Genomic DNA, 16,159 nt, shown 5'->3' on the forward strand with positions numbered 1-16,159 from the left:
TTTTTAACCATGAGAAACACATTTGTGCCAATCTAGAAAAGTCAAATATGTTATTTTAGATTTTTCTTTTTCCTTCACTCTTAGCCATTCCTCTGGGTATTCTAGTTGTGCGTGGAGACTGTGATTTGGAGACTTGCCGAATGTACATAGACCGCCTGCAGGAGGTGAGTTGATTTAGCCGATTATTTATTCTCCTCAACTTTCCATTTTCATAACCAATTACCAGTGCTTCTGAAGTGGCACATTTGGGGAGGAATTGGGAACGTGGTGGCCTTGTCCCTTAGGTCTACATTGGGCATCTTCCTCCCTACCCCACCGCTCTCTCCTGCCTCTGGTGGTTGAAATGGGGAAGGCCTGGTCCCGTGCCACGTGGTGCTGTTTCTCTAGTGTATCCCACAGCCGTAGCTTGGAACCTCTGTCTTCCTGCCAGACTACATATCTGTATTTTTTAGCTTTAAAGAATTTCAAATGGCATTGATAAATAATGAAAGAAAACAGAGATTTGGGGTTATTTAATGTTTTTGTATCTAGGATAGACTTTTGTCAGGGACTGTGATTTAAAAAATAAAACTTTTGCAAGAAAAAACCTTCTCTAATTCATGGAATTTTGTCAAAGCCCAAAGGAATAATCTATTATTATTATTTTTCTTTCTCAATCTGGTCTTGCTATAGAGAAACAGAAAGGAAAAGATCTTGTATATGACACCCCCATTCATTTGAACAGCACAACACACACATTCAACATTATAATTTTCCCTGGTTATTCTTGAAAAATTTTGAGGAGGGGGTGTGTTAACTGTCTCCATTCCACAAAAGGCAGAGACACTTCTTTCTTACTGTTTCTTGGTAAAAGATGCTCATTAGAGTTACTTTCTCAGGTGGGCTGAGAGATTTGCATGCTGAGAGCTGTTGGCTGATTCTGATGGACACCCCTAGCTGAGCGGCTGTCTAAGACAACACGTTGCACACAAGCAAATGTCAGAAAGCAGATGTACAGTGTTTAAAATACCTTTAAGCTGGAGGCACTTAACTGTGAACATTAGATTTTATTTCTCTTGGCAGAAATAAGTTTGGATGGGAGAAATACATCGATGTAAAAATTAATAATTTTTCCTGTTATTATTAAGGATTGAGATGGAATTATGAATGCAAAATATTTAGAGATATATGCCCAATTTCAAATATGGGTATGGTTGAGAGAAGAGGAGTGGACCAATTTTACACTTGTGGCTTCCTGTAGATAATTTGATTGAGGGCGACAGCTCAAGTTCAAATTTGTGAACTTCTTAGCATTAAACTCAGGTTAGAATCTATATTCTCCAAACCTATATAAAGTATTTCACTCAACAAATGTAATGACACTCAATAGTCCAGAAAAGAATTTTAGAACTGAATCATAATTGGTACCAAACGTTTTTCTTCTTCTTTTTAAACTATTTAACACTCTAGTAATTTTGTTAACAAGACTTCACAGTGGAAAAGTACATGACTAATAAATTGGCTTTGTCGAAAACTAGCTTATTGGTGTGAAAAGCATGCCAATATTCAACTAAAGGCGAATTCTAAATAAAAAGGAAAGAGTGAACTCAGCAGATAAGAAGGAAGAGTTTTAAAACAAACTTGGGCACCGAGGTAAGATGAGGCAGCCTTGTGGGAAGTGGGCCCAAGGACCAAGGAACCCAGGATGCTGACGTCTGTAAAGTTCTAGAACTCGTTAGTATTCGGTAGCAAGCAAGCCTGGGGGATGTGACAGTGGTGACAACTTAGTTACCAAACTTTATACAGGGGGCTGGGCTTTCAGAATCTGCTAGTAAAACCTCCATTTCAACCCTGCTAATTTGCACTCTGTGATAACTTGAAGGTGGTCAGTGATTTTCTCGTTGAGGTTTATGAAAACTCAGTTTATCCAGGCAACTTATTGGTACAGACACAATTATCATGCATGTATTTAATGTAAGAGAAAGAAATTCTTTGTGTTTAAAGGGAATCAGGAAGGCTTGTGTGTGTGTGTGTGTGCGAGTGAGAGAGAGAGAGAGACAGAGAGAGAGAGAGAGAGAGAGAGAGAAAGAGAGTTACTGGGCATTGAACCCAAGGCCTCTGGCATGCTAGGCAAGTGTTCTCCCACAGAGCTGCATCTCCAGCCCCAGAAGACTTCCTTAAAAAAAAAAAAAAAAAGTTCAAATGCTAATGAAACATGATCCCCATTTATTATAATAAATTTGCCTGTTCTTTACTTTGGTGTTCTCTGTCCTTGAAATTATTATATGTTGCTTAACTCTAAACATTAGGAATTATAAGTTTCAGGAGACAAATGACCTGTTTTCTCTCCATCCCAGTTGGTATGTTTTTATTATTTCTGGCATTACCTTCCTTGTTTAACCTTGGTAAATATGAGTGGGCTAGATGCTTTCCAGATGAGTATTTTAACATTAAATTGGGAGTTCAGTTGGTAGAATTATGGGGCAGCTTGTTCAAACTGATTTTAAGGTATGGATTTTTTTTCTTCCACTTTCTCATTAGGACTTGCAGTCCGTTTCTTCTGGTTCCCAGAGAGTTCATTACCAGGTAACACATAATTGACTCTCCTTGTTTCTTACCTTCCAGCCAAAAGAAGTCCACTTTCAGTTTATGTCTCATTTTGATTTAGAGGCCACATCTTCTCCAGGGATAGAGTATACCCTAAGAAGAACCTGCTGGAGTTGTTATCCTGACTCTTTTGCATTTTCCTGATTTGGGACCATTGTAGCACAGAACAAGTTTAGACTGCAGATTTTTCTCCCAAATCATTTGAAAAGAATTATAAAATGAAGTGTCACCAGAAAACTTAGCTTAAAGTCGCTTAGCAGGGCAAGGGTCTATTGGGTAGCACAACCAAAGAGTCCAGATCGGGGCGGACTTCATGAACCATTTGGTTCATGCTCCATTTTCCTGCTGGTTCTCCTGCTTTGTTTTCCTCTTTGTGTCCATTTCACACTGACTGGCTGTTTCCAGGGTCTATGAAGACTCCTTCACATCCAGGGCCTAGAACTCCCGATTTCCCATAACGATCAAACAGAAGCTTTATAGTGACATCTGATGGCCCACACTGGTCTTTGGGACAAGATCTAAGGAGCCCAGTCTGCTCCTCTTTCTTCCCAACGCTCATCAAGTCCCTGGGAGAACACTCAGTTGTCTTCTGCCCCACCTGATTTGGGAAAAGCCATTCCTTCCCAACTTTTCTGTCCATCCTGTGTTGCAGATCTCTTTAGCTGTCCTCTCACCATTAGATTTCTCAGGCACGATACAGATACAATTTCAACCCAAAACTGCGAGAGCCCATACAAAGCTCTCCGAGTGGTTCCCTTAAAGCCCTATGCTCTGGGAAGCCCCCACACCCTTCCCTGTAGAGAGGGGTATGTGAGAGTCACAGCACATCAACAGCTTTATCAAATAAATCTCTGCAGGTCATTGTATACCTCTGTACCGGTGAGGGATTTAAATACAGCCATGTGTTACTCAACAGCAAGGCTGCTTTCTCAGAAGTGCCACCGTTAGCCAGTGTATCTGTCTGTGCACATACACGCAGTAGCATGGCTGTGATGTTACTGTCGTAGGAGATACAGTCCTACGGGACCACTGTTGTCTACATGGTTCTTTGTTGGCTGTCATTGTACCACGCATGACTGCATGTATATTTGTGGATTTTAAGTCCTCATTTCACTCCTCACTTTGGATTTTGGTATATATTGTGCTATACCTGAAAATTTCAGTTGACCATTCTTTTGCAGAAACAATAACAAGAGCAGTTTAAAATAAACCCTGTACCTTCTAGGGGGCCTCCCCAACAATAAATAAACTCTACCCTCAGCCAATGCAGCTTATTTATCTTTAGGGTAAATGGCAGGAATGGCTTTAGTATTGCATGTATTTGTTTCTCAAATAGGAAATCCCGCAATTCCAGAATCCCTTCCTCCATCTGGCTGTGATTGGAAGGATGAAAAGTCACTTAGAATGTGTTTAAGAAAACAAATGACTTCTAGACTGTTTATCAACCTCTAAAAGGCAGATTTTCACCTTATTTCTTAGATAACATTCTTAACACTGGCTCTTAGTGTATTTGCCTAGAGTCACTGTCTATGTGTAGTTTTATTTAAAAGTTTTTTAAAACTTTTAAAAACTACAGCCATTCTCTAACCATAAGCACTGGTAGATTTAAGTCAGTGCAGGTCCGTTTTATTAAAAAGGTTTGTGCTTCTTACTCTCCTACATTTCGAATTTTTGCAATTTTATCAAAATGTTTTAAGTGTTTTTCCTAACTAGTTTTATGAAAATCACACATTGTTTACTTTCTTGTCATAAAAATACTGTCTTTTGGTGTGGTGGTTTTGATCATGAATGTTTTAACCGTGTTTTTTTATGCCATCTTTATACCATCTCTAGAGATCAGGAAATGGATAAAATTTTAAATATATGATAAGAATAGTTGTTTTATTTATTGTTTGGTAATGAAAACATGCAGCAGGATTAACGATATTTTTCTGACTTTGTCAGAATCTCACTGTGCATCTGTTGACTTTCAGTCAAGTCCAGCCCTGGTGTCAAAACTGCTGTGTTATAAATGTCTCATCAAGAGATTTTGTGCACTGAGCAGAAAGGACAACTAAATAGTGATCAAGGATGAGTATCAGGGTGCCACCTCCCCTCACTCCTCCTTATAGTCATGAAAGGAGGGAGCAGAACTATAGGAAGCAGGAGGTATTAAGTCATGTCAAAGATCGGCAAGTCCTGGATCTGCTCCTGAAACAAGTAGATTAACCAGTACAGAGATGATGTCAGGATCAATGCAGCCAGAGTACAGGTAGGGGAGGTGAGGAATTTCCTGAGCAGAGACAGTGGAAACCAGGAGGTGGGGAGAGGAACTTTCACATTTGCCTGAGATTCTCAGGGCAGGAATGAGTTGGAGGGATGGTGAATAAGGTTTGTGTTTTTAACCACATTCATTTTGATATGCCTGTGAGGTCCAAGAGGTTTGTTGAGTTGGAAGTTGGGTATATGAATGTTAAGTTACATTGAACAAGCCAGGCTCAGAGATAGAAATGTGGTTGTCATCAGTAAGTGGTGGTTGTTGGAACTACGGAGCTGGAGATCACCGGAGGAGAGTCTGACAAAGAGGAGAACTCGGTGTCATGTCAGTATGTGTGCATCGGTCAGGAAAAGCATGGGTCTAAGAGAATGCTCAGTCAAAAGAGCCACAGGGATGGAGATAGGCAGCAAGAGACCTGGAGACCAAGGGTTAGCCCACAGTGAAATGCCTGAAAGAGCGAGGGGTGGTGGAGGAGGCCAAGTGCCTTTGAGAGTCTGCGATGATGGGGATTGATTTCTGTTATTTTTTTTCCCTTAAAGGTACAGATAAAATACATGAGATGCAGGTGCCACTAATTTTTATGTAGAAAGTGGCAGAACCTCTGGCAGGAAATTTAATATTAAATTTTTTGTTTCTAGAAGGTGCATTGGCATACTCCTCTAATCCCAGCTGCTTAGGAGGCTGAAGCAGGAGGACCACAAGTTTGAGGCCAGTCTCAGCAACTTCCCTAAGACTGGTCTGGAAATAAAAAAAATACAAAGGACTGAGGATGTGGCTCAGTGGTTATGCACCCCTGGGTTCAATCCCCAGCACCAAAAGGAAGGTCTTTTGTTTCTTAACGAAGAAACCAATAATATCAGAAACTTTAAATCTTATTATGTAACATAATAATTGTTTAATTTAACACAAAGTCCATTTGGAGAAGAGCCAAGAAAGGTTCTGTGCAGAGCACGTTCAAAGTTTACTTTTTGGGTCTGGTGTACACCTCAGGGGTACAGCACTTGCCTCGCATGCACAGGCCATGCATTCGATCCTAGCAGCAATGCTCCAATGACGACAAAGACAAAACAAGTTTACTGAAAAAAAAATTATCCTGTCTTGGTTACTTTTTTGGGTAGACTCCTACAGGAAAAATATGTACTGCAAGTTCACAGTTCTGTTGCAGAACTGGAATTTAGGCCCATGGTAAACAGAGTTAAAGAGATACTAAAGGTTCACTTAAAAAAGAAAAAAATCACCAGATTAAACAGACTATGGAGGAGCCTCTTCAACACAGAAGGAAATTTTAAGACTAATATTGCTAAACAAATACCTTCAACATCCACATGAAGTCCTGCCCTCCTTTCCAAGGTTATTTGCCTGGCCCTCACTCGGCATCACTGTCTCTGGTCACCAAAGCTGTTTTTGTGGTGTTTTTCTCCCTTAGACTCTTCCACTTTCCATTTTCAGACAAAAACCAAAAACTCTCTTCAACATTTTCTCTTGCCCAATGTCTTTTCACAATAACTTTGGCATCTTAAACCTTATTTCACATGGAAAAACTAATTGTTGTGGAAGAGGATGCACACAATAAAGTTACATTATTGTCCATGAAAAAAAAAAAAAAAAGAAACTTAAGACTGTCTCCATGGGGGGTTGGGAGTGATGTAGGAGAAACAGTGTTAAGAAACAGAGATAGTGAAATGCTTAAATAGTCTTTAATGAACTTTGTTATGTATGAGATGGCATTAAATATGCTTAGAGAATTAACTGTGAAGAGAATGAAAAAACACCAGTAAGTTTAAAAACTCAAGAAATCCCTGTCAGCTCACTAATTTGCAGCTGGGATTTTAGCTGACTGTTTTCTAAGACTAGAAAAAAATTAAAGAGAAAAAAACAGCAGTTAGAAATGTGTTCCTGTGCCCAGGACTCCCCATTAGTGAGCCCTGTGGCAGCCTCTTGCCACTTAAGCATTTCACTGCTTTGGTTTCTTCCTTTTCCAAATTCAAAGTGAATTGCCAGCAAAGCACCAAGGCTTAAAAATGACACCTTGCATTAACCTAACAAGGTGTTTTGGGTTCTACAAAAATGTGTTGGATATTTATAGCCTGCTGAAGATTCCTGCCATCTCCGAGGTCAGAAGGCAAAGGCCCCTCCATCCTAATGGCACCTCTGTGGCCGGCAACTGGTACGTTATCCAGCAAGACATTGTGTGCAGATTCTTGAGGTTGGCCCAAAGGAAAGCAAAGCAAAGCAAAACACCTGAAATTCACAAAAGAATTGCACTTGGCCATCTTTCAAAAAGGTGGTATGTTATGCTCTCTTCTTACCCAAGTCATGAAGCTACTAGGGAATAGAGGCAGCTTCAGTCATTTCCATGGTGATTCTGTACCAGGGAAGGGTTTTGCTCCCCATGGGGGATACTTGGCAATATCTGGATCCTTTTCTCAGGATCCACTGAGCAGAGGCATCGTCAATGTGCAACACAGCCTCCAATGTCAGTGGTGCAGAGCTGCAGAACCGACCCTGAGGCATCCTGGAGCTGCTTAGTACTCAAATGGCATCCACAGGCAGGAGTGAGTCCTGGGCAAAGAAAGGGAAGGAGAAAGGACACGGACCAGGGGGAGAAAAAGTAGGGAGAGAAGGCAGAAAGAGGCACCTTTCGTACTGTAGGAGGGATGGCAGAGGAGAATGAAGAGATTTGGGGGAGCAAATGTTTTTTTTTTCCCTCACGTTGGGGAGACACTTTCAGTTTACCTATTTCCCAGGATACTTTGTGCTTTGTGTAGCACTGAATATTATAAGTTAAAAATATGAGGTTTTAGTGAATACCCTGGGAGTCAATAGTAGATTCCACAATGGATCTATCCAGGTGATTCTTTTCTCTAAGAATTATTTACTTAAAAATAACACTGGGGGTTTGGAATGTTTTAAAATAGGACATTTTTGAGAAGTCCTTTCATCCTTTAAAGCAGCACAGAGGTCTTTTGCTTCCAAGAGATGAAACTCTTGGTCAGATTTGAGTCTGTATCCATTTGCTAATCCTCTGATCTCTTTTTCCCCACGTACTGCTCTTCTGGAGGATCAGTCCGTGTAGTATGAAAGCTCTATCTAGTCCCGGGCAAACATTATTTTTCCACAAATATTTTATTTGTTCCTTTTCTCTTGATGTTGTCAGACCTTATTCCTCTTCGTCTTTTCTCTAAAATCTCTTCCTCTTTTATTCTTTGTTTAGTTTTTTTTTTTTTTTTTTTAATTAAAGACAAGTTCTTCAATAAATAAGTTAAGACAAATTTGAGGGAGTCTTCCTGGGAATTAATTTATCTTATTCAAGAGAAAGTCAGGGGGCAGCTAGGAACTTTAGAGAATGTTTTTCCTTTGGGCTGGATTCAAGCTGTCAGAAATGGGTCAAATGAGGATTTAAAGTGCGAATAGCCTGGAGCCCTGACTGTTGACTGTTGCAAGCGAAGGCAGTACTGTTAACTAACTCTCTCTCTCTCTCTCTCTCTCTCTCTCTCTCTCTCTCTCTCTCTCTCTCTCTCTCACACACACATACACACACACACACAGCTTTGTTAATGGAGGACCTACTCACTCAAAGGAGATCTTTAAAGTGTCAGACTACCTCCTATTTCCCTCTTCTACCACCATCCCTATTTCTTCATCTTCCAGAATTGACTCTAAAAATGGTCACCCCATTTCTGTATTCTGGTGATATGAGTTGGGGGGGTTAAGGTAGATTTGAGGTGAAAGAGCCTTGATATATAAAAATAGCAGTAGCAATTCTGTTAGTTGGGACTATAGTTGGAACGAGACACATAAACATCTATTCATAAGCAGAAAAAAAAACATATAGATTGTCTAGGTGTTAGAGATGTCAGGGCAGCCAGATGAGAAATTTTGATGGGTAAGCAAGAGACAATTTTAGAAGTAAGGCTATTATTAGCTGGATATTATTAAATGAAGCAGAGAGTCCCAAACCAAAGGACTTTTATTTTGCCTCTGCTTACATCTTTCCTAAATTTTATGAAAGAAAAAGAATTTCATTCACATTGAAAGTATAGTGGAATGCTAGGTAAGTGTTGCTTAATTGCATAACCTACTGGAGTGTGTAATGGGACTTCTGTGCCTCCATTAAATTATGTGTACATTAGCTGCGATTAATTGAATGTAAATTAAGGACAAGTTTGGCATATTCATGCCAAAGGGTAATGCAAATGATTCCTTTATTAATTATATATAATTCATGCCAGTTGACTTTCAGAAATTATGTGTTGTGGGTATGTGTGTGTGTATGTATATATATGATATGAAATATAAGGTCTGCTTTTATGCATGTGGCCATAATTTAGCAGGAGAGATTTTCTATTAACATATATCAAATGAGAAAATTCACATATCAAAGATTTTTGAAATGAGCAGTTTTTGTTAATATCATGCACTTAATGAGCATGTCATTTTAGATTATTAGGTTTAAAATAGAAAGGAGCATGACACCTCTAACGTCATGTCACTCAACCTACATTTTAGAGCAATGTCAGTCTCATTCCTCTAAATCACACCATTTATATGAAGAAAAATAACAGATCAAAAACGAGCAAGTCAAGTGTCTTATCTCCTTGATGAATCATTGATTTGATTATGTGATTTGAGAGGACTGAGGAGGCTAGAGGCTCTAAATTACTGAAAGCTATAGATGTAATGGTTAGAGGCACAGCTCACAGAATTATGGGAGCGTCTTCTGCAGAGTAGCTGTGTTCACACAATCACATCTCTTAAGTATCTACAGTCTGATACTTGGGGCAGGTGCATATTTTTAGGATAATATTTTTGGCTCTACCAGAAAATAGGTCACTGTACATTTATTTTAATTTGTAGAATTCACAAATCCAGTGTATTTCTGATCATTCATGTGTGCTCTTGTTTAGTGATAGACATTGCCAGGTCCAAGCCAGAGATCCCGTAAGATTAAAGCCTGCCCTGAAAAGTGACACCCCACTATGAGGACCATTTTGTTTCTCACTCCCTCTTTCTGTTCAAAGTTGATTCATGGTCCACATTGAGCTGCTGCTCACCCTCTTACAAAGGCTAGAGATGCCCCGAAATCCAGGGTTTTTTAAATAAGAGGACCACACAAGGTTGCAAACATGAAATTAAAGTTGTAGTAGAAATTATAACCATATGACTCACTAAATACCTTTTAAGATTGGCCATACTTGGGTGGTGCTTAGAATTGTAATCAGCACGTGCAGTGTACTTATCTAAACTCTGTAATCACAATTTTCTTTAAATAAGTACAGTCTAAATTCTTCATCCTGGCTGTGCCAGACTGTGACATTGACCACCATATTTATATGGGATTCTCAAACAGCAGTGTGCATAGGGGTAGAAAGGCAACCTGCCTGGAGAATTTGAAGGAGGAGAAACTGAATTACCAGTGGTAAATTGTCTGGTAAGAAATTAGGAAGATCTGTTTGACCGTTGGTGGAGCCTGGAACACCTGGTAGTACTCAAGGCATGTCCTTGACTACTAGAGAGGAAGGGACTTATTTGCAGCCATCGAGCTCATTCTAGCTTTCGCTTTCTTCCTGCTTTCCTCTGAGAAAATTCTCATCTCTCAGACTTGACAACCCCTCCATACTTCACTGACTATAATAAATATACATTGAAAATACGGATCACAGTTGTTTCACTGAAGTAGAAATTATAGATTCCAGACAACCGGGAGCCCAGATCAGCATAGGAAAAGTTAATTTTGAGGAAAGTAAGCAAATATCAAGTAAAAAAGAGAGGCCAGTAAAATAAAAGTATTCTGAAAAATATCACTGTTGGTGATAGAAGATATTCAGCCCTGAAGACAATACCCTGTATTCAGGACAATTATATAGTTTCTAATATTATGTAAAGAACCATTGGATTGCTGATTAAGACAAGTTCTACAAGCACCAAACCAACAAATGGCACAATTTCAGCCTTTGTTGAATGTCATTCTTTTTTTGTGTCCACTCATACAATTTGTCCTATTTTATTTTCCTTTTCTCTGAAACCCAGAATCTGAGTGCCAGTGTGCTTATGGATGAAACAGTGTTGTGCTGGGGCAACACTATCTAAATGATGTGCTCTGGAACATGGCCTGTGTCCCATAAGTTCCTCGTGTGACCAAGGGTCACATTTGTCTTAGGTAGCTTCTTTGTGTGTCAGCTGCCCCAGCATTACTTATCTAAAATACCTGTGTCAGCATATTGATATGTAACAGCAAATGAATTAAACATTGTTCACGTTGATTCATTTATCCCCCAAAAGAACCCTGCACAGTAGATACTGTTGGAGCTTTTTTACAAAGGAGATGGTCCAGGAGCAGACTAGGTAAGAAGCCTCCCTAGATTTTCATAGCTGCTATCAGGTGAGGCTGGGATTGTCATGACCCTCAAAGCTTATGCTCTTAGAGATCAGATTCCACCACCTCTGTCCTTGCTGTTTTATGAGACAGGGCCATATACAGTCTCATGCCTCGTTCTTCCTTCCCTCTCAGAGGTCTGTCTCCTTCGTGATAGTTAAATATCCCAAGAACAGGTACATTTGTTTTTCTCATGCCAGTTTTTGCCTCCAATGATGATGATCTTATCCTTTGGAAAAAATTTCGGTTTTCCAAAGCAGACTTCTTCACCGTAAGTAAATTTTGCTCAGTTTTCCAACTCAAACAGAATCCAATAACAGCAACCACCACTGATCCACCACCAGATCCTCAGCCCCGAGCTTGCCCCTCACCTCCTCTTCTCCCTCAGATCTTCAGATGTAGTCCTGGCACCTGTGTGTGCTTAGGTAGTTGGTTTTCTTTGATTTTTATTTTAGAGATCATTGGTATATATTATAGGTGTGTTTTACATTTTGTCAATCTGCTACATTGAAATACCATTTCAGGAAAATCTCGACTTTCAGTGTCTCAGGGTATTTTCATTTGCATATATGCAAATAAATTAAGTGTAAGGGCAGAGAATTTTGTTGAGACTTTGCTACTTTTTTTTTTTTTTTTTGCCGTGCTGGGGAATTGAACCCAAGGCCTTGTGCTTGCGAGGTAAGCACTCTACCAACTGAGCTATCTCCCCAGCCCGAGACTTTGCTACTTATATGTAACATAAAAACAGTTTAATTGCATCATAAATCCACCCAGATATTAATTATATTTTCTTTGGATTTCAAGTGACTTTTAATATAGTGCCTCATTATAGTATAGCTATCCCCTCCCAAGCTCAATTTTTTTTTTTTTAATAAGGTGGAAAAAGTTTCAAAGGAAAAGAAGGATGATGTAAACCCTTTTCAGGTACCATTTCAGACCAGTTAGATCTCTACTTGGGCTTTGCCACCAACCTCCCAAATTGCAGCTTAATTTTTAGTTCAGCAAGAAATTATCCAGTTGTCAGTAAAATTGGCAATTTAAATAAGATTCCTGTGCTTTGATTAATGATGTGTTATTTATTTCAGTTATTAAGACCATACAGTGCTCAATGTGTCTATTTAAAAAAATGAACATAGCTAGAACTGAAGACATTGAAAACAAATGTTTGGGATGGACCATGGTTAGAAGTAAGCAAAACGTTCATTGTGTCCTTTCTAACGACCTGACTTGCTCACTACCAAGAGTACAGCTACAAACTCAGAGAGCTTCTATTTGGTACTTCAGTCACCAAGAACTTTTGAAGCAGAGATTACTATGCTTTTGAGTCTTTAGATATTGTCAAGGCAATTTATTGATCCAAATCCTCTTATTTTGTTTAATTTTTTTGACCTAAATTTTGGATTAAATAAGTAGGTTTTTTTTTTAACTTTTTTGGAATCTCAGATCACTTTGTTGCCCTATAGAAGCAAGATTCCTCTTTCCAGAAAAAATGCATGTGCACATTGTCAACCAAATTTGGTAAATTTCAGATTTCAAGGATTATTGAACCTGTTCAAAGACCCGTTAAAATATTTGGAAGATCTGGATAGCACTGATGTGTTTTCACCAAGCAAAGTGGTAAAACCTCTTTAGCCAAAACCTCTTGAAGGGCATTGAGTGATATCAAATACTTTGTCAAATTGCAGAGTAAAGACTATGGAATTTTGAATAGCTCTGTTTCGATATCCTCAGTTTGCATGGAATACATTCAGTACTTTCCGTTGTACTTTATTTTCAGTTAATCTTCATTCTCAGAATTTTTAAAACCATCTGCTAATTTATAAATAGAGGAAATGGAGAAAAGAGCATAATTCTAATTTTTGAGCTGGTCTAACCAGTATCACATCCTTTGACCAATTATTCAACAGCTCTCCAGTGGGAGGTAGAAGCTGACCATCCTTTATTGCTAAGCAGATGAGTGTCAAGAGATCATGCTGCGGTTAGAGGACACTTAGAGAAAAATCCACTCTCACAGAATAAACCAGGTTCATGATGACCTTGACAAAATGCTTATGTGTACGCAGTGCAGCAATCACGGATGTTCATATTGAAAGCCCAGGGAACATTTGAATAGCTAAAGAAAAAATTGGTCTACAGTTACATAGAATAAAACAATGAACAAAAATAAGCAAAATAAATGCAGTCAGGCACATGCATAAAATTTTGGGGGCACATAGACATGTGCACATGAAAAGTCATATACTTAAATCAGTATTTCTTTCTCTCTTTTCAAATTCATTCTTTTTAGTTATACATGACAGTAGGATATATTTTGACATACAAACATGGAATATATCTTATTCTAATTAGGATCCAAGTCTGGTGGTTGTACATGATGTAGAGATTCACTGTGGAGTATTCATGTATATACATAGAAAAGTTATGTCAGATTCATTCCACCGTCTTTCCTACATCCACATTTCCTTACCAAAGTGTGATAAACTAGTCATGTGGCTGAGGTAGTTTATCAATCTGCATTTTACTAATTAGATGAAATAGTATCTAATTTTCTCTAATTTGAATGTCCTAATGATAACGTGTCTTTTTTTAATTTGCTCTAATTAGTTATACACACCAGCAGAATACATTTTAACATATTGTACACAAATTGAACATTATGTATCTTTACATTTTAAAAACAATAAATCAAATATTTGTATAGTATTGAAATACTATTGATATTTGTATAGTATTGAAATACTGTTGATTTTTACTTGCATAAATCCAGATATGTTTTTATGGTGTTCTCTGATATTTAATATCAAAATTCAGAAAGCATCCTTGGTGTTTAAGGTCCTATTTACTCTTTGAAAGGACAACCATGTTTCTGTTTAATATCTTTATTAGCTTTAATAGTTGCTACTAAACATTTCAAATATAGTTCAATCTTTTTGGTCTGTAATTACATTTCTCACCAAACTGAGATGTCAGTAGCTTTACACATTTTGTAAAAATGCATTGAGAACTTTATGTTCCATTAAAAATGAGATATCACATGTGTCAAAATATAATTCTCAGAATGTTAAACATAATTCTCATAAACATAAGTACTGAGTACATGTCAAGATTTCTTTTAGCCCAACCAGCAGGTTGACAAAGCCAGTTCAAAAGAGAAGATCTATCTCTGTATCCAGAGCTATCTTAATTCTGTATCTGTAAATACAAATTTTGGTATCAGTACTGAGTGAGGCCACTTATTTCTCTATCAGTTAATTAATTCACAGAATCATTTATACTCCAAAGCTGTATACTCATTATTTCTAGTGGTAAAATAGATCCCTTTTTGTCCTTATGGCTTTAGTTCCATGGTTCTTTAGCAAACATCAGACTCATCTGAAAGGTTTGCTAAAACAGATCTCTAGGTTCCACCCCAGAGTAATGTTATGGAAATAAAGTTTGAAAGGAAGAAGGAGGCTCATCCCCCCAGAGATACAGCTGAGGGTAGGATGACCTTGACCTAGGACCTCTGTACACACAAGGTCAAACACCTATGCTTCCTCTGTCAAGTCTACACTGCTGGTAGCACAGCTGCCCTCCGGGGTTGCTCCCTATATTTGAACATCTCAAACCCCAAATCGGGGTCAAATCCCCAGTGTCTTCCCCATAGAGAACTATCTTCCCTGAATCTCTTGTCTATCAGTGATTTTAGTTTCACTGTGAACCAGAGCTGGAATGCTCCAAATCACGTGCTGTGAGCCCCAAAGCACTTTTTCCCATCAGGTGTCATTAGTAACCTTCTCGTACTAGGGGAAATGTTTAATGTTTGTAAGTTTGGCACTATAAGGACTTAATCCTTTCAGCTTTCAATCTGCCAGTTCCCTAGTCTGTTCTGCCACTTTATTCTTAGTTACTCACAAGAAATAAAAGCTTTGGAGACTCCAAGAAAGTTTGGAGACTGAGAGAGATGTTAACTCAGGGAAGGAAGCTGGTCTGGTCAATCTCTTGGAAGATTTCTGGAAGCTGGACTTCTAGAGGTCATGGTCAAAGTGGGTGACTGGAAGTCAGAGGTGTAGGAGGCTACGCACATACTTCAGAAGTTTGGTGGGCAAGTTAGGAGAGGTTTAGGAAATTATCAGGTGTGACAAGATCCGTTAAGGGTCATTTAGTTGTTAGAGGGAAAGTCACTGCAAGCCAAAGACGAGTTTGAGAAGTGGATTTTAGTAATGTTATGGAAATAAAGTTTGAAAGGAAGGAGGCGGCTCATCTCGTCAGAGACAGCTGAGGGTAGGGTGACCTTGACCTAGGAGCTTGATTTCCTTGTGTCATAGATGCTTATTGAGTTCCAAGGAGATTTGAATCTACATACATATAACTTCTTGAACTCCCTGCACACTATAAGTCCTGTGTGACCAGTGGATAAAGTTCCGTTTTCTCCTGTTCTATGCCCCTGTTAAACCTATGTGGAAAACCAGAATATAAATCATAGCCAACCACCAGTAGCTCCTCAGCTTCTCAAAAGGAAAGAAAAGACCAGAAGGCAGTTAGCGTCTCACGTTAGATCGTTTGGGAATGTGCAGGGTAACAATTACCACCTGCAAGTTTTATGTGGCAGTTGTTTTAAGGAGCTCCATGTAAAAAAAATAATCTTGAAGCAAAAGTCCTGTTTCTGTTTCTGGTGGAATATATCTTGGTCTTCTTTCCATTCCTTTGTTTAGGAAAGGGCGGTGCTTCTAGAAGTAGGTGATATGTGGCAAAATGGGGGTGGGGAAGCCCCTTGGGAGATTCACATGGAGCCACGGGCATGTCTCTCTCTTTCCAGGACCATGAAACCTCCTTCCCTAGGGCGCTCTCAGCTCAGAGGCTGTCCCCTCGGTGGTGCTTCCTAGATGGTGAGTGTCGCTTGTCTTTATCAGGGACAGGACGGGCCTGGAACCAGCAGGGCAGGGCATGATTGGTAGAAT

At 39.0% G+C, this 16,159-nt stretch overlaps 1 protein-coding gene across 3 annotated transcripts in view; it reads left to right on the forward strand.

The window, feature by feature from the left end:
• Positions 1-16,159, forward strand: part of DGKI (diacylglycerol kinase iota) — a 432,523-nt gene that overhangs the window by 335,538 nt on the left and 80,826 nt on the right. For all 3 annotated transcript variants that reach the window (XM_079150095.1, XM_079150096.1, XM_079150097.1), the window contains 3 exons: positions 85-164; positions 2,521-2,565; positions 16,018-16,087. In XM_079150095.1, coding sequence (XP_079006221.1) covers positions 85-164; positions 2,521-2,565; positions 16,018-16,087 — 195 coding nt within the window. The remainder of the gene's footprint in view (positions 1-84; positions 165-2,520; positions 2,566-16,017; positions 16,088-16,159) is intronic.

The sequence above is a fragment of the Sciurus vulgaris genome (genome assembly GCF_902686455.1).
Source record: "Sciurus vulgaris genome assembly, chromosome: 8".
Lineage (NCBI taxonomy): Eukaryota > Metazoa > Chordata > Mammalia > Rodentia > Sciuridae > Sciurus > Sciurus vulgaris.